This window comes from Puma concolor, chromosome C1, assembly GCF_028749965.1.
Source record: "Puma concolor isolate L17-30 chromosome C1, mPumCon1.1.hap2, whole genome shotgun sequence".
In the NCBI taxonomy this organism is placed as follows: Eukaryota; Metazoa; Chordata; class Mammalia; order Carnivora; family Felidae; genus Puma; species Puma concolor.
Genome location: NC_141674.1, coordinates 24,376,275 through 24,398,249, shown reverse-complemented (window position 1 = coordinate 24,398,249; position 21,975 = coordinate 24,376,275). Strand labels below are relative to the sequence as shown.

Sequence of the window (21,975 nt, the reverse complement as noted above, 5' to 3'; positions counted from 1 at the left end):
TATGATCAGATCTCTCTTTGACCCCAAAGAAGAGAATTAAGACCTTTTCCTAAAACTATATAACACCAAAGGAAAAAGCCCAAAATGTCAGCTATAAGCCAGAAGTTCTAGTCCTGATTCTGCTTTTAACTACCTGTGTGGCCTGGGCAAATCATTAGTTTCTCTAAAGTCGTAAGATGAGCACTCTTACTGGAACTTGCTAGACACTCAGCTGGAAGCATACCTTCCAGTGCCTGATTCTCTCATCAATTCTAGAGCTTTATTTTTGCATCTGTGCCATACCTACTTACTAGACAGAACCTATCAAAAAACAGAACTGATCTACTGCTCCTCAGAGGGAGAAGGATATGATGGGATAGAACTTTGCAATCAATGATGACCCCCCCAAATCCCACAGCCTCACATGTATACTACTTTGGGGGCTCACAGTCTGGGTTCTGGGTCATGACCTAGAACTTCTCTACTGAAGGCAGAGGTGAGGTTGGGGAGAGGGCACATACCATAGGCTTCCTCGATGAGGCCACAGTAGGGGTTGACCCCTGAGCCACTGCGCTTGCCCTCTTGCTCTCCAAGCCGAAGGATGTTCTCCAGCCCATTGAGGGCCACCTGCACAATCTTCGAATCCATCACAGTCAGCAAGTCACACAGGGGTTTGATGCAGCCCAGTGAGACCAGGTACCTAAGGGCAGAGACCGGGCAAGTTCTAAATTAACAAAGCGCAAGGGAGGTGCTAGGCAGGTGCTGTGGGGCCTGTGGGTCTCCCTCACACATCAGGACTCTGAGCAACCCCCTCTTGCTGAGCCTTCACAACCACCTATCCTTTATCTCAGTCTCTCCATCCTCCCAATGCTCCAAGTCTAGTTCATTTCCATGGGGAAGGCTGTCATAGATTCCTCTCATCTCTAATGTCCCCTTAGTGTAATGTTACCACTCTGAACACATTGCTTCCCTGCTTAAAATTTTCAGTCCAAGCTCTACAGGCATGACAAAACAGACCCTCAACAATCAGGTTCCTACCCATCATCTCCCATCACCTCCCATCATTCTCTTCCAAAGACCCTACCTTCCAAATGTGTAAACATCTCCAAGTTTCTGATTCTTGTGCCTTTACTTATGCTTTTTCCTGTCCCAAAGGGCTTTTGCAACCCTGTGTCCTTCAAAGCTTAACCAATGGCTATCCCCTTTCTCCTAAGGCTTTAAATATGTTGAATCTATTCCTACTTCTCTTCCTGGGCCACAATCTGAGGGCAAAACACTTGTCCAGTTCCCATCACCCTTACTCATGTTGATAACGGAAACCAGAATCAAAGAACGCACACACATACAGTGGATTTCTATTTGTTTCTCCCAAGTGTCACCCCCAAAAGTGATTTCCCAAAGAAGCTGTTGTGAATGAGCCACAGTTTGGTTCTCTTTCATTTATATGGATAATTGGGAATTACATGGATTTAAATTTCTCTGGAGAAAGAAGTGGAGGAGAAATGGATGTCTGTGTTATAGGTCTTTATTCTCTAGGAAGGAAAAGAAGTTCATGCTTTAGAGCAATCTATTCCAAATTTCAGTACCAATCTAGCATCTTACCAGTTAAACCAGCTGCTGGTTTAGATCTGGGGCATATCTATTCCAGAAAAGGCAGTTTAGCGGTCACTGCAGACCATGAACCAAGAAGAACAGTATACATACCACTCAAGACAATGAAAAATGAATGTGATACCTGATCTGCTCAGGGGTTCCTCCTGATGTGGCATTGGTGATGGCCCAGGCTGCCTCTTTCCTTGTACGGAACTCTGCTTTCTGAAGGATTTCGATCAACACAGGGAAGATATTTGCATCTATGACAGCCTGAGAGAAGATGGGGAGCAGGGTAGAGAGAAAGTCACTTCAAAAAGAGTAAGCAAATCTAGCCTACAAAATCAGTTATGATTCAGACATCTTCCTCTTCCTGGGAATCCTCTGTTCTCCCCGTAGAGAAGCTACAGAGGAGCCTGGCTTCTTAGAAAGAATCTTTAATAGCACATATTGGCCCCAATTTCTAAAGGGAAACAAATTCTTTCTTCTGGAAGCAAATAACCCACAACTGCTCAAGTTCCCATGCCTTCCCATCTGCTCCTGCCCTCCCCTCCACTGCTTGTACCTGTATTTGAGCCCTGTTGCCAGCGGTGATATTTGAAATGGTCCAGCAAGCTTCCTTCCGGATTGACTCCTTGGGGCTGCTCAGCAAGTGGAGGAGGCAAGGGAGGGCTGAACAGTTAAGAATGACCTAGAACACCAAAAGCACAGGAAATAAAAGAAAAATTAGGTAGACTGGACTTAATCAAAATTAAAAACTTTTGTGCATCAAAAGATACCATCAACAGAGTGAACAGGTAAGTCACAGAATAGGAGAAAATATATGCAAATCATATCTGATAAGGATTAATATCCATAATGTATAAAGAACTCTTAACAACTAAACACAAAAAAACTGAAGAACCCAATTAAAAAATGGTCAAAGGGCTTGAACAGACATTTCTCTAAAGAAATACAGATGGCAAGGGGCGCCTGGGTGGCGCAGTCGGTTAAGCGTCCGACTTCAGCCAGGTCACGATCTCGCGGTCCGCGAGTTCGAGCCCCGCGTCAGGCTCTGGGCTGATGGCTCGGAGCCTGGAGCCTGTTTCCGATTCTGTGTCTCCCTCTCTCTCTGCCCCTCCCCCGTTCATGCTCTGTCTCTGTCTGTCCCATAAATAAATAAAAACGTTGAAAAAAAAATTAAAAAAAAAAAAAAAAAAAAGAAATACAGATGGCCAATAAGCATATGAAAAGACACCAAACATCGCTAATCATTAGGGAAATGCAAATCAAAACTGCAATAAGATACCATTTCACACTTATCAAGGTGGCTGTTATAAAAAAACCCAGACAATACAAGTGTTGGTAAGGTTGTGGAGAAATTGGAACCTAGTATATAGCTATTGGAGGTATAAAATGGTGCAGCTAGTGTGCAAAATGGTATGGTGGTCCCTTAAAATCTTAAACATAAAATTAGCATATGATCCCGTAATGCCACTTCTGGGTATGTACCTAGAAGACTGAAAGCAGGGACTCAGATACTTTTGTACACATTGTTCAACACAGCATTATTCATAATAGCCAAAAGGTGAAAACGACCCAGGAATCTATCAACAGACAAATGGATAAACAAAATGGGATATATGCATACAATGGACTGCTTACTATTCAGCCTTAAAAAGGAATGAAGGCATGACACATGCTACATACGGATGAACCTGGAAGACATTATGCTAAGTGAAATAAGTAGACACAAAAGGACAACTATATATAGTTCCATTTATATAAGGTACCTAGAGCAATCCGCTCCTAAGAGATAAAAAGTGTTATGATGGTTACCAGGGGCTGAGGAAGGGGTGGGGAGGATGGGGAGTTATTATTAAATGGGTACAGAAAACCAGTTTGGAATGATGGAAAGTTGTGGGGATGGATGGTGTTGACAAATAACAAGGTGAATGGACTTTCTGCCACTAAACTGTACACTTAATGATAAAAGCAGTACAATTTATGTTATGAATGTTCGCACATACATGCACACGCTCGCACACGTGCACACATACACACACACACAAGAATGACCTAGGTAGTGAGTGTGGGTTTGAGTGAGATCACTCAAGATTTTGTCAAGAATCCTACCAAATTATGCCAACTCAAGACTTAAACAATACTCTGATCTCTAGCCTTTGAACAAAGGACTGTTCCTACTGTGCCCTCACTGGAAGTATTATTAACATGAGATGGGATTCTAAAGGTATTGGAAGTAGGGATAAGGTTCTGCAGCTTTTAGTGTCTCATGGGGACCAGGACTCCAAAACTTGAGAATTACCCTATAACGTCCCAGGTAGTAAGGCAGTTTACTCCACTCAGTTTTCCTTCAAAAGCTCCCAGTGGAAGATGATTTGCTTCCAACTTGTAGAAGAAACGAAGGCAACTAAGTTGCCCACAATCATACAGGAAGTGTCAAAGTTGGAATTTTTTACTCAAGCCCATGCTTTCTCTCCTTACCACACTGCCCACTCTACCCGCCCCCCACCCCCAACATCAGGGAAGGATTTTGTCTATAAACAGCTCTCTTCCTCCTTACCTGGGTTTGGATGTCATCTCCAGTGACGATGTTACCAACTGCTCTCAGGGCAGGAGAGGCCACTTTGTAATCATTGTGCCTACAGAGAAGGGAGAACGGATCAGTAGAGGGCCAGCACACAGTTATCAGCCTGCCGACCACCCAGGTTGGCAGCACTCTCATGGCTCTAGATCTTTGCAGAGAGCAGCAGAATGCTTATTGCAGTTCTTTAGTTAGAGCCTGGGAGAAACTTAGGGAATCTGTACTTTCTAATCAGACCACTCACATTAGAAGCTCTACCAATCTTCGGCAGACTCCAGAGTCTATGACCGCCTGGATCTTTTCATTGGGGCCATCGGACAGATAAGAAAGGGCCCAGCAAGCATCTGCCAGCAAGTCTGAGTCACTGCTGAAGAGTAGGCGAGACAGCACAGGCAAACAAGGGGAGACCTGTTGGAAGCAGAGTGAGAGAGACTCATGGAGGGACAGGGCTACATCAGCTCTACCACTAACCCTAACATGGCTGTCCCTTCCTCTACAAGTAATTCTAAGCCCTAGAGATTTCTCCTACATTATACCATCAGAACTACCTTTTTGACTTTGCTGTCCAAGATGCATGAGATCACCTACTTCACTGACAATTGCCTCTTCTAGTTTCCCAGGGACTGAGACTCTAAGGGGTAACCCAAAGACTTGAAAATTCCCATATCAAAATTCCTACATATGAAGGAAACTGCTTTCACTCAGGAACTGGTAAGCTCTCTTACCTTTGCAAACTCGGGGGGTGGGTTCTTTCCTCGGCAGAGGTTTGACAGGGCCCATACTGCATTCCGTGTCATTGTCAGTCTTGTGGACTTCGTAAGGAGTCTGAAGGAAACAGCAAAGTCTTAAGACAGATCCTGAGCAATGATGCCCTTGGCACAGGGCTGTCACCTATGAACCCCAGGAGCAAGTCCAATCAGACCCTTAAGATTTTTGCAGCCTCACCTTGTCTTCCAACCCAGAGACCTAAGTTAACTGTGCTTGTCTGGACCAGGAGGCCTGACCTACATCTTCACAGAGAATTAGGACCAGCTGTGGCTAGTTAAGACCACAGCTAATAAGGACAAAGGGCTGGAATTTGAGTAGGTCTGAAAACCTTTTAAGGTAGGACATACTGTGCCTCTAACCGTGGCCACGAGATCTAAACAAGGAATACTTTTATTTCTCCTTGGAAATAAAAGCTAAAGGTCTGTGAAGGGCCCAAGAAAGAGTTATAGTGGTAGTCTACGGGGCTGTGGTCTCGGAAGAACGGTTTATCTATCTGTTTTGGTTTAGATGAAGTTCTATTTGAGGGTATGGGAGGGACGGACGGGAGAAGGACTCCTATGCTCCTTCATGGGGTCTTTGATCTGTGCTTTACAACAGAGCTCTCCAATGTACCTATGCATAAAATGATAAATCAATGCATTCTTTAGAGAAGGTTGGATTTTTCCAGATGCGCTAGTCTTGCCTCTCTCTTCTGGCTCAATGATGAGGTAGGTATGACCAACACTAGAATCTATAGTGCCATACAGTCAGGAAACAGAAGACTGTACTCAGCAAAGACCAGTGGCACAATCTTCTTACTCTCAAAAGATACCGATCTTTTACCTTGGCAATGAGCATACTTTTAGTGTTTTTGCATTTACTTAACATCTTAATGTAAGCTGCCCCGAAAAGATCTGCCATGTGTCTGCCTTATAGATGCCCCTGCTGCAGATGATCATAATTACTCACGTTAACAAAGGATTAAGGATGGAACAGTTCAAGACGTAATCTCGGCAAACGGAGCTGTCTCCAGCTATGTTTCCCAGTGCCCAGACTGCCTGAAAAGGGGACGGTGGAAGTGTCACTCACAGACTCTAGTGGCTCCTGTCAATATTTTACACCAGAGTGAGTACCCATCAGTAACTAGGACAAAAACCGTATCAAGGTCCAAGACATCCCGAACAGGATCAGGTACCCTCCTTGTTGACATCCTTATTGAGCACTTGTTCTATGACGGCCTTTCCTCTGGGAGTTCTTGGCTTGGTGGGAAAGATAGGCTGACATCTGTACTGCAGCCTAAGAAGCCAAACCAAGACCTCCCTATGCCCACTCTCCAGAAAAAGAGAGTGATTGGAAAGTTGCATTTTTGCAGCCTGAGAGGATCTACTCCATATGTAGTAACGAAGGAAAAAATCTTGGTACCACTTTCCATTTTCTATCCAATCAATAAAGTCCAGTGAAGAAATGCAAGTTGTGTCTTTATCTCTACGATGTGTACGTAGTGAGAAATAGGTACTGTGGTGTCTTTTTTCCAATACTACCTACCTCTGATGCCAAATGTTATGTTTTTTCCCCTACACCAGCAATCAATTCTCCCACATCATTTTTGTGTCCAACAATCCAATTCAATTCTGACATTAAGCTTAGAGTTAGCGCAGACCCCACAGGTTAAGGGCTCGGGCCCACAATACTACCCCCACTTTAAACACTAGTCACAATTCCTGGGTGTCATAATACTACTAACCAACTGGTTATAAATGCAAAAGTTCCCATAATGCCCTCCTCAGTTTCAGTAGTTCACTAGAATGATTCACAGAACTCAGGAAAACACTTTACTTTCATCTACTAGCTTACTGTAATGGACACAGCTCAGAAAGAGCTAAATGGAAGAGATGCATTGGGCAAGGTATGGGGTGAGAGGTCAGGGTGGTGCAGAACTTCTGTGCCCTCTGCAGGGCACCACATCAATGTGTTCACCAACCCAGAAGCTCTCTGGGGAGGTGGGGTGGAGGGATGGAAGAGTTGGGGGTTCTGATGACAACCCCCTCATCTTGACGCTGTCTAGGAACCCCACCCAGTCATCTCATTGGGTGTGTTCCATTATAAATAGCAAAAGACACTCCTATCACTCAGAAAATTCCAAGGTGTTTAGGAATTTTTAGGAACCGGGGACAAAGACCAAATGTATTTGTTATTATGATACATGTACTATCAAGAATTAAGCCAAACTTGAGCATTACCTGTTCCTGTACATCCTCAAAGTCTGAGTTAAGCAGGTCTATAAAAATGGGGACGGCCCCTGCTTCAATGACAATCTTGGTCTGCTGAGAGGTTCCAGAGGCAATGTTCGTTAGAGCCCAGGCAGCTTCAAACTGGAAGTGAGATTAAGCCATGACTGAGAGGTCATTCCAGACACAGCAGCCATGCCTACCAGCTGGTTGAGAGCAGTAGGCCTCTTGCCCCTGACTAAAACACTAAAACTTGAGCCTTTTCCTCTTCTCCTTTAAATGACAAAACACAGTATGGGCAGTGATGTGACACAACGGGAAGAATGGACCTGGGCTTCAATGGTCCCAAGTCTAGCTCTGCACTATCATAGCACCCGAGTCCTTTGGCAAGTTGATTTCCTGAACTTCATTCACATTCTTCGTTTCTGAAACCAGTATTAGAGTGACACGTGTGACTCAAAGTCCCTTTCAGCTGAGTTTCCGGTTAAGTTTTAATGCATTGACTCATCACTCATTTTTGAAAAGAGAGACGCAGAGGAGCTAAATGATTTGCTTCAGGTCACACAGGTAATTAGAGGTACGAGATCACTGGGGTGTCTGTCTGGGTGGCTCACTTGGTTAAGCGTCCAGACTTCGCCTTAGGTCATGATCTCGTAGTCTGTGAGTTCGAACTCCACGTCAGGCTCTGACAGCTCAGAGACTGGAACCTATTTCAGATTCTGTGTCTCCCTCTCTCTCTGACCACCCCCTGCTTGCACTCTCTCTGTCTCTCAAAAGATGAATAAATGTTAAAAAAAAAAAAAAGAAAAAGTAGATATATATTTTAAGTAAACTAACAACGCTGAGATCAAGAGTCGCATGCTCTACCGACTGAGCCTGCCACGCACCCCAGAACCTTTGATTTATAACTGAATAATCAGCCTGTCTTATTCTGGTGTCCTTCGAGATTGTTTTAGAGAAGAGGTTTTGGCTCTCTTATCTGAGGCCAAGACCTCTGAAGCATCTCTTAAATAGTTCCTCATATTACTTGTCTATTTCCTGAGAGATGCGTCTATAGAAACGCTCAACTACAATTTCTTGGAAAAGGGGCTTTCATCTGGTACCCCTCTACACCAGTCCTCACCTGTAATGTACAATTCTCATTCCTCTTCAGAAACTCTACAAACCGATCCACCACTCCTGGAGTGTTGATAACTTCATCTATTGGCGGACTAGGCTCTGGAAGAGGGGAGAAAGGAAAGAGAGGAAAAGTCAGGAGAGATTTCGGCTGGTGCATTGACTGGGGTTGGTCTATCATCCTTCCTAGGTAGTCCTGACCGTTCTTATCAACATTTCCAAACTCCTTTTTGGTGAGGTGGTTTTCACAATAGTCGGTCATTTTTGAACTGTGTGATCTAGGTAGGATGCTAAAGAGAAAACCAATCCCTAATTTAGGTATACTTGCCTTTGGCTTCCTGAAACTAAGCAAGCAAGTAATTAAGGAAAAGAAAGCCCAAGAAATGGGCAACCCTAGTCTAAATATTTCCCGTCTAAGAAGAGCATTCTTTTATCGGCAGGACTGCTTCATTTACTGAGACAAGAAGTATTTTTCCTATCATACATCACATCTTTATTGAGGACAAACTATGTGCCAGTTCTAGGTACCGAGAACACTACAGTGAACAAAGTCAAATGTCTCTGCCCTTACAGAGCTTATGTCCTAACGAGGAGAGACTTTCTATTATATTAATAAGTGTCATGGGAAAAAAAAAAAAAGAGGTAGGGCAGGGTAAGATTAAGAATGCTGAGAGTGAAGGGGATCTGCTTTTTTATACAGGGCATCAGGGTAGGCTTGTTGAGAACCTAAAATATGATCATGCAAGTGGGGAGTCGTCACAGGTATCTGCAACCAGAGGATATCAGGCAGAGGGAACAGAGGGAACAGAGGGAACAAAGGTAAGAATGTGCCTGGCTTGTCCATGGAACACCAAAGCAGTATGACTAGAGTAGAACGAGTGAAGGGGAACAGCAAATGAGGTCAGTGAAAGGAAACATAAGGTTAAATCAGTAAGGCCTTCTGGGGAAGACCAGGATTTGTACCTTTGGAGAGCAGTTTCCGGAATTTCTGTGTGGTTGCTAACTGTAGGTCAGAATCATCAGAAAAGAGCATCTCCACCATCTCTCGTGTGATCACGCTCTCCTAGAACATAAGACAGATTTAAGACTTGGCAAACCAACACTAGAGCTAGATATGAGCACACACCCCTGCTTGGCATCCTGCTTGTTAAAGACTTGAGGGCAAGAGGATGGCATAACAGCAGGCTCAGGAGAAGGTGTTTGTTTAATTCATGGCTGCTTCAAGTTGGGATATTTGAATGATTCCTAACCTCTGAGGCAAATAAGGGCTTCCCTTAAAATGTTTTCTCAGGTGTCTCCATCACAGACGTAACCCTACTGATTCTTTAAGCCAACCAGCTACAAAAGGGCCCATGGAAGAAAGAGCTTAGCGTGGTTGTTGCCAAAGCCACTAGATGATGTGAACTGCCTGTTCTGTACACATTGGTACTTCCCAGGCCTGCCTGAAGCACATGTAAGGGCCTTACCCCAGTGGTAGAGCTCACATAGGAGTCCATGAGGAGACTGTCAAACATGGCGGCTTCTTCATTAATCAGCTCCACATTTCTCCGTTTAAAAAGCTGAAAGTAAAGAAAAGATATAGTGGTAAAACTACTCACTGTAATAAAGAAAACAAAGAATGATCCAATGTTAAATTATGTCAATAATTGCCAAGGAAATGCTAGGATAGTTGAGACAATGCCAAGCTTAATATATGGACATGGAAAGGTATCTAAGCACTTGACTGTTTTATATCTAATTGTTTGAAGTTTTTTAGAGAACATTCTCTATTTTTTTAAAGTAAGCTCTATGCCCAAAGCAGGGCTTGAACTCATGACTCTGAGATCAAGAGTCATATGGTCTACCGACTGAGCCAGCTGGCCAGGTGCCCCTAAGAGACCATTTAAAGATTTCTGTGCCCTTTGTATAAAAGGTGATGGATATAAAAGGCTTTGAAGGAAAGGAGTAACAGTAAAGCAAGAGGGTGGGCACAAGCAGGTTAGGTGACAGCATCTAGACCAGGGCAAGGCACCAATCTGTTGGTGGTGTGCGGTGGAGCATAGCTGATAAGGCATTCATACAGTCTCAGTCCTAGGGAGACTTCCAGAGAATGGACTGAAGACATAGAAGTAAGGCAGTCCAGAATAGCTGATGAACCTCTTAAGGCGTCAGGCCTAATGCTGACTATAGGGGTGAAGAAGAGAGAAGGCAACAAGGGGCTAGAACTAGAATGTTATACAGAAGACATACATGATGTCTATGTTGTTCTAAATTGTGGAAAAGGAGTAAGGGACTGGTTCTTTTCTTCGAAGCTTCCAACACTTCTCTACAATAAAGAAAGCTGGATGAGTGGCCCCAGAGCTAAGCTGTTTTCCCAAGGGGAAAGGAAAAATAAATGCAAGGAGCAGCCCAACCATGGCAGCTGGATCATTTCCCTGAACAGTATGTTTGAGCATATTCAGGTTAACCTACTTGTTGTTCCCGTTTCTGCTTCCGGAGCTGAATGCCCTCTTCCTCTCTTCTTCGTCTCATTTCCTCAGGGTTTAGGGCATTGTTCTTATAGCTCTTCATTCGATAATTGTCTTTCCCTGGGCTCGCCATGGTCTCTAGAAAAAGAGAAGATACAAATATAAAGGCTCTTAAGAGGACAGCATTTCCTTTTCACTGGGCTTCGGTTCCACCCGGCCTCCCAACCCCCCCTACTCAAGGGGACTGAAGCTCCTCGAGGAGGGCTGATAATCTCAATAACTTAACACCTGACATCTCATCTTTAAAACATGGACATAACTATTCGTACTTCAGAGAGTTGTGGGAGGGATTAAATAGGTTAATACTACTGTGAAGTATTAGAACGATGCTAGGCCATATGGTAAATGGTCACAAGTTATGATCCCTCTATGACAACAGAGAAAACTTGACTTGCTCAATAAACTTGAAAACATCTAATTCAGTGAGATACTGTTATCTTTAACGTCCACCATCTATCTTTCAAATTAAAAAAATTTTTTTTAATTTATTCTGTAATATTTGATAAAAACAAAGAGATGAAATATAATGTTACCAAGCAAAATAATACAATGAACATCTGTAAACCCACCACCAAATCTAAACTAGAACATTACCAATATGCCTGAATCTACTTGTGGGCTCTCATTCTATCACAGGCTCCTCCAGTCCCACCCCAACTCCAGGCAAAAGGAAAATGCTATCCTGAATGGCATGCATGTTGAGAAAACATCTGCCCAATATCTAAGTCTGAATAATAGTCTGTCATTCAGTCACGTGAAAATAGCGGCAATTAAAAAAAAAATTCTCAGATAGTTAACAAGTAGTGTTCTATTAATTACAGTGTTATATCAGCATACAATATAGTGATTCAACAACTGTATACACTAGTTAGTGCTCATCAAGGTAAGTGTGCTCTTACTCCCTTTCACCTATTTGACCCATTCCCCTGCCATCGCTTCCTTTCTGGTAACCATCAGTTTGTTGTCTAAGTTAAGTCTGTTTTCCTGTTTGTCTCTTTTTTCCTTAAAAACAGTTTCAATTTATAAAGCGTCTGATTTAGCTAGTAACTTAATCACCACAGGCGATCTTCCTCCAGACACATTTTCAAAGGTTGGATTTGTCCTGTTGCATCAAGGACATAGCAATTTTTTTCCCCAACAGTGAGTGAGCTAGTGGCAAATATATGGACTACTAGTACACTTTGGTGCCACTGTGTTGATTTGTGCTAAGACACCAGAACTTTTCCCATCATTGCTTTTGTACTACTTTTGCAGTACAAATGTCAAAATAGTAAAAACGGCAAATAACATCTTTACAACTTTTTTCCAGCTATAGAGATATAAGTGATCTATAACCTGTTTTTTTTGTTTTTGTTTTGTTTTTTTTTTTTTTTAAGTTTATTTATTTATCCAGAGAGTGAGAGGAAAGGAGGGGCAGAGAGGGAGGGAGGGAATCCAGTGCAGGTTCCAGGCTAACAGCTCAGATCTCAAGAACGAGGAGATCATGACTGGAGCTGAAATCAAGAGTCAAATGCTTGACCGAAGGAGCAACGAATGCATGCGCGTGCACGCACTCGCTCTATCTACCATCTACCATCTACCTACCTACCTACCTACCTAACTACCTACCTACCTATCTAAGTAGGCTTCATGCACAGCACAGAGCTTAACATGAAGCTTGAACTCGTGACCCTGAGATCAAGAATTGGATGCTTAACTGACTGAGTCACCCAGGCACCCCAACAGAATACTAGGCAGCCTTTATTTTTCTCTTAGCAACCTTAAAGTATATAATACAGTGCTGTTAACTGTAGTCACAAGCTATACATTAGATCCCTAGCACTTATTCACCTTACAACCAAAGTTTGTACCTGTTGACCACCTTCATCCATTTCCCCAACCCCACCCCTGGCAACCACCAATCTACTGTTTCTAAGAGTTTGGTCTTTTCATATTCTACATGTACATGTATTTGTATTTGTCTTTCTTTGCCGCTTAGCTCGTTATTTAATTATTTATTTTCATAATAGCCATCGTAACAGGTGTGAGGTGGTATCTCACTGTGGTTTTGATTTGCATTTCCCTGATGATTGGTAATGTTAAGCACTTTTTTCATGTACCTGTTGGCGATTCTATGTCTGCTCTGGAAAAACGTCTATTCAGGTCCTTTGCCCATTTTTAATTGGAGTACTTGGGGTTTTGTTGTTGTTGTTACTGAGTTGTATGGGCTCCTTATATATTTTGGATACTAACTCCTTATCAGATACATGGTTTGCAAATATTTTCTCCCATCTTATAGGTTGCCTTTTCATTTTGGTGCAAGCTTTCTTGTTTGATGTAGTCCCACTTGTTTATTTCTGCTTTTGTTGTGTTTTTGGTGTCATATCCAAAAAATCATTGCCAAGAACCAAGGTCTTATTTCCCATGTTTTCTCCTAGGAATTTTATAGTTTCAGTTTCTACCAATTAAGTCTTTGATCCATTTTGAATCGGCAGATAACATTTTATTTTTTTTATTTTTTTCGATATATGAAGTTTATTGTCAAATTGGTTTCCATACAACACCCAGTGCTCATCCCAAAAGGTGCCCTCCTCAATACCCATCACCCACCCTCCATCAACCCTCAGTTTGTTCTTAGTTTTTAAGAGTCTCTTATGCTTTGGCTCTCTTCCATTCTAACCTTTTTTTTTTTTCCTTCCCCTCCCATGGGTTTCTGGTAGTTTCTCAGGCTCCACATAAGAGTGAAACCATATGGTATCTGTCTTTCTCTGTATGGCTTATTTCACTTAACATAACACTCTCCAGTTCCATCCATGTTACTACAAAGGACCATATTTCATTCTTTCTCATTGCCACGTAGCACTCCATTGTGTATATAAACCACAATTTCTTTATCCATTCATCAGTTGATGGACATTTAGGCTCTTTCCATAATTTGGCTATTGTTGAGAGTGCTGCTATAAACATTGGGGTACAAGTGCCCCTATGCATCAGTACTCCTGTATTCCTTGGGTAAATTCCTAGCAGTGCTATTGCTGGGTCATAGGGTAGGTCTATTTTTAATTTTTTGAGGAACCTCCACACTGTTTTCCAGAGTGGCTGCACCAATTTGCATTCCCACCAACAGTGCAAGAGGGTTCCCATTTCTCCACATCCTCGCCAGCATCTATAGTCTCCTGATTTGTTCATTTTGGCCACTCTGGCGTGAGGTGATATCTGAGTGTGGTTTTGATTTGTATTTCCCTGATGAGGAGCGATGTTGAGCATCTTTTCATGTGCCTGTTGGCCATCTGGATGTCTTCTTTAGAGAAGTGTCTATTCATGTTTTCTGCCCATTTCTTCACTGGATTATTTGTTTTTCGGGTGTGGAGTTTGGTGAGCTCTTTATAGATTTTGGATACTAACCCTTTGTCCGATATGTCATTTGCAAATATCTTTTCCCATTCCATTGGTTGCCTTTTAGTTTTGTTGGTTGTTTCCTTTGCTGTGCAGAAGCTTTTTATCTTCATAAGGTCCCAGTAGTTCATTTTTGCTTTTAATTCCCTTGCCTTTGGGGATGTGTCAAGTAAGAAATTGCTACGGCTGAGGTCAGAGAGGTCTCTTCCTGCTTTCTCCTCTAGGGTTTTGATGGTTTCCTGTCTCATATTCAGGTCCTTTATCCATTTTGAGTTTATTTTTGTGAATGGTGTGAGAAAGTGGTCTAGTTTCAATCTTCTGCATGTTGCTGTCCAGTTTTCCCAGCACCATTTGTTAAAGAGACTGTCTTTTTTCCATTGGATAGTCTTTCCTACTTTGTCAAAGATTAGTTGGCCATACGTTTGTGGGCCTAGTTCTGGGGTTTCTATTCTATTCCATTGGTCTATGTGTCTGTTTTTGTGCCAATACCATGCTGTCTTGATGATTACAGCTTTGTAGTAGAGGCTAAAGTCTGGGATTGTGATGCCTTCTGCTTTGGTCTTCTACTTCAAAATTACTTTGGCTATTCGGGGCCTTTTGTGGTTCCATATGAATTTTAGGATTGCTTGTTCTAGTTTTGAGAAGAATGCTGGTGCAATTTTGATTGGGATTGCATTGAATGTGTAGATAGCTTTGGGTAGTATTGACATTTTGACAATATTTATTCTTCCAATCCATGAGCACGGAATGTTTTTCCATTTCTTTATGTCTTCTTCAATTTCCTTCATAAGCTTTCTATAGTTTTCAGCATACAGATCTTGTACATCTTTGGTTAGATTTATTCCTAGGTATTTTATGCTTCTTGGTGCAACTGTGAATGGGATCAGTTTCTTTATTTGTCTTTCTGTTGCTTCATTATTAGTGTATAAGAATGCAACTGATTTCTGTACATTGATTTTGTATCTTGCAACTTTGCTAAATTCATGTATCAGTTCTAGCAGACTTCTGGTGGAGTCTATCGGATTTTCCATGTATAATATCATGTCATCGGCAGATAACATTTTAATCTTCACTTCCCAGGTCCTCTGAAATATTGTGCAGATCACACTTTGAGAACTCTAAGGAATTGCTGGGCTGTAGGCGGGTTAATGTTAAACTTGACGAACTAGTACCATGTTGCCTTCCATGTGATGCCAACATTAAAATTTTTTTTCATTTCATTAAGAGAAATTTTAATTTATATTTATATATATTTTTTAATGTTTACTTAGTTTTGAGAGAGAGACAGAGCACAAGCAGGGAAGGGGCAGAGAGAGAAGGAGACACAGAATCTGTGGCAGAATCAGCTCTAGACTCTGAGCTGTCAGTGCAGAGCCCTATACAAGACCTGTGAGATCATGACCTGAACCAAAGTCAGACACTCAACCGAGCCACCCAGGCGCCACTTTATTTTTCAATATAATTTATTGTCAAGTTGGCTAACATACAGTGCTCTTGGTTTTGGGGGTAGACTCCCATGATTCATCACTTACATACAACACCCAGTGCTTGTCCCAACAAGTGCCCTCAATACCCATCACCCATTTTCTCCTCTCCCCTACCCGCCCCCCCATCAACCCTCAGTTTTTCTCTGTATTTAAGAGTCTCTTATGGTTGGCCTCCCTCTCTGTTTGAAACTATTTTTTCCCTTCCCCTCCCCCCATGGTCTTCTGTTAAGTTTCTCCAGTTCCACATGAGTGAAAACATGTATCTTTTTCTGACTGACTTCTTTCACTTAGCATAAACTTAGCATGGAACTCCAGTTCCAAACATGTTGCAAATGGCAGGATTTCATTTTCTCTCACTGCCAAGCAGTATTGCATTGTATATATAAACCACATCTTTATGTGATGTCAATTTATACTAGTCTAGCAATACACAACAGGCTTCTGTTGATATATACCTTATTACCTGGAATTTTCACTTTTGCCAATCTACTCTGTATAGTAAGGTCTTTCACTGAGATAAGGATTTGCATATCCCAGATTACTAATGAGGTAAGATTTCATGTTTATTAGCTATGTTTCTCCTTCTGTAAAAAATCCATTTGTGTATTTTGAATATTTTTCTATTGAATTATTAGCCCCTTTCCTATTAATTTGTAGCTCTTTAGATATTCTAGTTGTTAATCACTTGTTGGTTATGTGTGTTACATATATCTTCCAGCAGGGCACCTGGGTGGCTCAGTTAGGCGTCCGACTCTTGGTTTTGGCTCAAGTCCTGATCTCAGCGGTTCACGAGTTCAAGTCCTGAATCAGGCTCTGCGCTGACAGTGTGGAGCCTGGTTGGGATTCTGTCTCCCTCTCTCTCTGTCCCTCCCCACTTGTTTTCTCTTTCAAAATGACAAACAAACAAACAAATAAATAAAGTGTCTTCAAATATCTTCCAGCAGTTTGAAGCTTTTTAGTTTTTTTGATTTTCACCTTATGGAGTTAACAAGAAGTTTTTCATTATAATGTAGTTAAAAATGTTCTTTTATTCTTAGCTTTTTGTTATTTAATAAATCCTTTAATGCTCCCAAAGTCAGAAAGATAGCTTATGTCTTCAAGAGATTTTATTTATTTGGTATTATTTTTATTTTTCCAATTTATTTATTTTTGAGACACGGAGAGACAGAGCATAAGTGGGGGAGGGGCAGAGAGAGAGGAAGACCCAGAATCCAAACCAGGCTCCAGGCTCCCAAAGAGTCCAACGCAGGGCTGGAACCCACAAACCGCTGAGATCATGACCTGAGCTCAAGGTGGAACGCTCAAATGACAGAGCCACCCAGGCGCCTGCCTCTATGTCTTCTAGAGGTTTTAAAGTTTGCCTTTTACATGCAAATGTTTTATCTATGAATTTAACTATGTCTATATATGAAATAGGGATTCAATTTCATTTTTTTCCATGTGGAAAATCAACTGTCCTAGCACGGTTTATTTACTATGCCACTCCTATCGTCAAGAAAATCACCCTCTGTGACCAAGTTTAGTGTTAGAATCTCTACTCTTGGTCAATTTCTATCTTGCTTCAATCACATTTTTTTAAACAGATTTTTTTTTTTTTAACGTTTATTTATTTTTGAGACAGAGAGAGACAGAGCATGAACGGGGGAGGGGCAGAGAGAGAGGGAGACACAGAATTGGAAGCAGGCTCCAGGCTCTGAACCATCAGCCCAGAGCCCGACGCGGGGCTCGAACCACAGAGCACGAGATCGTGACCTGAACTGAAGTCAGACGCTTAACCGACCGAGCCACCCAGGCGCCCCTAAACAAGTTTATTTATTTATTTTGAGAGAGAGCATGAGCAGAGAAAGGGCAGAGAGGGAGAGAGAATCCCAAGCAGGCTCCACACTGTCAGTGCAGAGCCAGACGCAGGGCTTGAACTCACGAACCACGAGATCATGACCTGAGCTGAAATCAAGAGTCGGACACTTGACTGAGCCACCCAGGAGGCCCTTAACAGATTTTATTTTATTTATTTAAACATTTATTTATTTTTGAGAGAGGGAGACAGAGTGTGAGTGGGATCAGGGCAGAGACAGAGGGAGACATAGAATCCGAAGCAGGCTCCAGGCTCTGAGCTGTCAGCACAGAGCCTGATGTGGGGCTTGAACTCATGAACCATGAGATCATGACCTGAGCTGAAGTCAGACACTTAACCAACTGAGCCACCCAGCCGCCCCAACAGATTTTATTTTAATTTTTTTTTTTCAACGTTTATTTATTTTTGGGACAGAGAGAGACAGAGCATGAACGGGAGAGGGGCAGAGAGAGAGGGAGACACAGAATCGGAAACAGGCTCCAGGCTCTGAGCCATCAGCCCAGAGCCTGACGCGGGGCTTGAACTCACGGACCGCGAGATCATGACCTGGTTGAAGTCGGACGCTTAACCGACTGTGCCACCCAGGCGCCCCCAGATTTTATTTTAAAGTAATCTCTAGACCAACATGGAAATCGATCTTAACCCTGAGATCAAGAGTCGCATGCTCTATCCCTCCAATATCCCAGTTTTTAAATAAAATTTTAACAAATCTCTTCATTTGGTAGAGCTGGTCCTCCAATCATAAACCTTGAGAAGTGGGCTGGCTCTTTTTTGAGTTTCAGAAAATCTGTATCAGCTTGCCAAACCTTAAACAAATGCTATTGGGATTTAAATCAGAATTACTGTTACCAGTATTGAAATTCCATATTCACGAAATGAGGTCATGTGGGTCTTTCCCTCACCCTCCCTTTTTTGGTTTGATTTCCTTTTTATTACTATTATGTTTTTTTTAATGTTAATTTATTTTTGAGAGAGACAGAGCGTGAGTTGGGGAAGGGCAGAGAGAGAGGGAGACACAGAATCTGAAACAGACTCCAGGCTCTGAGCTGTTTGCACAGAGCCTGACATGAGGCTCAAACCCATGAACATGAGATAATGACCTGAGCCGAAGTCGGATGCTTAAATGACTGAGCCACCCAGGAGTCCTTAGTTTGTTTTCGTTAATGCTACTCAATAGATTTAAAATTTTCTTCACAAATGGTGCGCCTGGGTGGCTCAGTTGCATCAGTTAAGCGTCCAACTTCAGCTCAGGTCATGATCTCATGGTTTGTGAGTTTGAGCCCCACTGTTAAATAGTATCCAATCATTTTTCTGCATCTACTGAGATGATATATGGTTTTTCTCTTTAAAAGGCATAATGAATGAACTGAACTAAGATTCTCTTTTTTTTTTTTTTTTTAGGTTTTTAATTGTTTTTTTTTTTCTTTTTGAGAGAGAGAAAGGGGGAAGGGACAGAAACAGTGGAAGTGAGGGAATCCCAAGCAGGCTCCACACTCATTGTGGAGCCCTACATGGGGGTCGATCTCATGAACCATGAAATCATGACCTGAGCCAAAATCAAGAGCTGGATGCTTAACTGACTGAGCCACCCAGGTGCCCCAAACTATAGATTTCCTCTCCTTTTGAGAGAGAGAGAGAAAAAGAACTAGTGGGGGAGGGGAGAGAAAGAGGGAGAGGTAGAGAATCCCAAGCAAGCTCTGCATTGTCAGTGCAGAGCCTGATGCAGGGCTTGAACCCATAAACCTGAGATCATGACCTGAACTGAGTCAGGCACTTAATAGATTGAGCCACCCAGGTGCCCCAGACTACAGACTACCCATGAAAAGCCCCACTTGGTCAGGATAAATTATACCTTTTATATACTGCTGTTTATGTTTTAATATTATTTAGAATTTTTGTATCCTTATTCATGAGTGACAAAAGAAAAGTACAGGACCTTCTCATATTATTCTTTGGTGTAATTATCAAAAGAAGTATCCCCTCTTTTCCTGTTTTCTGGAAGTAAGAAGAGTTAAATAACTTACTTATTAAAAATTTGGCAAAACTCCTACAGCAATTTCTTACTCGACACATCTCTGGAGGCAAGGGAAACAAAAGCAACAATGAACTATTGGGACCTCATCAAAAGAAAAAGCTTCTGCACAGTGAAGGGAACAATCAGCAAAACTAAAAGGCAACCGACAGAATGGGAGAAGATATTTGCAAATGACATATCAGATAAAGGGTTAGTATCCAAAATCTATAAAGAACTTATCAAACTCAAAAAACAAACAATCCAGTGAAGAAATGGGCAAAAGACATGAATAGACACTTCTCCAAAGAAGACATCTAGATGGCCAACTGACACATGAAAAATTGCTCAACATCACTCATCATCAGGGAAATACAAATCAAAACCACAATGAGATACCACCTCACGCCTGTCAGAATGGCTAACATGAACAAGTGAGGCAACAACAGATGTTGGCGAGGATGTGGAGAAAAAGGATCTCTTGCATCGCTGGTGGGGATGCAAACTGGTGCAGCCACTCTGGAAACAGTATGGAGGTTCCTCAAAAAATTAAAAACGGAACTACCCTACGACCCAGCAACCGCACTACTAGGCATTTATCCAAGGGATACAGGTATGCTGTTTTGAAGGGGCACATGTACCCCAATGTTTATAGCAGTACTATCGACAATAGCCAAAGTATGGAAAGAGTCCAAATGTCCATCGATGGATGAATGGATAAAGATTTGGTGTGTGTGTGTGTGTATACATATATATATACACAATGGAGTATTACTCAGCAATCAAGAAGAATGAAATCTTGCCATTTGCAACTATGTGGATGGAACTAGAGGGTATTATGCTAAGCAAAATTAGTCAGAGAAAGACAAATATAAGACTTCACTCATATGAGGACTTTAAGATATAAAACAGATGAACATAAGGGAAGGGAAGCAAAACTAATATAAAAACAGGGAGGGGGACAAAACATAAGAGACTTTTAAATATGTAGAACAAACAGAGAGTTACTGGAGGGATTGTGGGAGGGGTGGATGGGCTAAATGGGTAAGGGACCTTAAGGAAATCTACTCCTGAAATTATTGTTGCACTATATGCTAACTAATTTGGATGTAAATTTTAATTAATTAAAAAAAATTGGCAAGACTCCTCTGTAAAACCACTTAGATCTGGCATTTTCGTTGTGAGAACAGTCTTTGCTGCTAATTTAATATGTCATGATTATAAGGCTAGTCAGACATCCTATTAGAGTCACTTTTAGTAAGTTATGTTATTCTAGGAATTTGTCTTTTCAATGGTGTGCATAAAGTTGTTAATGTTCTTTTTAATTTCCTTAGTTACTTGTAGTTCTTTTTTTTCATTTCTAATATTATTTGTATCCTCTTTTATTCTTTAGAAATCTTATAAGATTTGACTAATCTTAGTCTTCTGAAAGATCCAAATTTTGCCTGTTAATCCTCTCTACTGTATGATTTCTTTCTCCTTACTACTTTTCTTTCTAAACTGTGTACCTAAGTCATTAATATTCAGACTTTGTATTTTGCCTATTATCTTTCTAAAAGTCTTTTTAATTTCCTTCAAAATAACATTTTCGGGGCGCCTGGGTGGCGCAGTCGGTTGAGCGTCCGACTTCAGCCAGGTCACGATCTCGCGGTCGGTGAGTTCGAGCCCCGCGTCGGGCTCTGGGCTGATGGCTCAGAGCCTGGAGCCTGTTTCCGATTCTGTGTCTCCCTCTCTCTCTGCCCCTCACCCGTTCATGCTCTGTCTCTCTCTGTCCGAAAAATAAATAAATGTTGAAAAAAAAATTAAAAAAAAAAAAATAACATTTTCATTGTAATTCACTTCTGAATACCAAATTTCCCTTGGTTTTATTTGAACCATGAGTGTTTTTTTTTTAATCAGTAATGTTTGGGGACTTACTTTTCTGTTATTATTTCTTAAAAAAAATTTTTTTTAGTATTTATTTATTTTTGAGAGACAGAGCATGAGCAGGGAAGGGGCAGAGAGAAAGAGGGAGACACAGAATCCAAAGCAGGCTCAAGGCTGTGAGCTGTCAGCACAGGGCCTGACACAGGGCTTGAACCCATGAACCATGAGATCATGACCTGAGCATAAGTCAGATGCTTAATCGACTGAGTTACCCAGGCGCCCCTCTGTTATTTATTTCTAATATAATTAATCACACCGTGATCAGAGTCTCAAGGATTCTTTTAAATTTACTGATCTTCCTTGAGTTATGATTGGGCTATGTTCTGATAAACCCACTGTTAAGATGATACTGGTTAAGTTAAAAATACATTTAATACACGTAACCTACTGAATATCATAGTTCAGCCTAGCCTACCATAAATGTGCTCAGAATACTCTTTTAGCCTGTAGTTGGCCAAGCAAAATCATCCAGCACAAAGCCTATTTTATAGTAACATATTCACTATCTCATGTAACTTACTGAATACTACACTGAAAGTGAAAAAAGGAATGGTTGTATGGGTACAGAAT

The 21,975-nt window shown here is 41.7% G+C and overlaps 1 protein-coding gene across 2 annotated transcripts in view; it reads right to left on the bottom strand.

Moving 5' to 3' along the window:
* Window positions 1-21,975, bottom strand: part of KPNA6 (karyopherin subunit alpha 6) — a 66,930-nt gene that overhangs the window by 5,394 nt on the left and 39,561 nt on the right. For both annotated transcript variants that reach the window (XM_086716315.1, XM_025934289.2), the window contains exons 2-13: window positions 10,696-10,829; window positions 9,711-9,803; window positions 9,208-9,307; window positions 8,252-8,346; window positions 7,141-7,272; window positions 5,870-5,958; window positions 4,879-4,978; window positions 4,398-4,561; window positions 4,133-4,211; window positions 2,135-2,260; window positions 1,715-1,842; window positions 501-679 (exon numbers count right to left, since the gene is read on the bottom strand). In XM_086716315.1, the coding sequence (XP_086572441.1) occupies window positions 501-679; window positions 1,715-1,842; window positions 2,135-2,260; window positions 4,133-4,211; window positions 4,398-4,561; window positions 4,879-4,978; window positions 5,870-5,958; window positions 7,141-7,272; window positions 8,252-8,346; window positions 9,208-9,307; window positions 9,711-9,803; window positions 10,696-10,829 (1,419 nt within the window). The remainder of the gene's footprint in view (window positions 1-500; window positions 680-1,714; window positions 1,843-2,134; window positions 2,261-4,132; window positions 4,212-4,397; window positions 4,562-4,878; window positions 4,979-5,869; window positions 5,959-7,140; window positions 7,273-8,251; window positions 8,347-9,207; window positions 9,308-9,710; window positions 9,804-10,695; window positions 10,830-21,975) is intronic.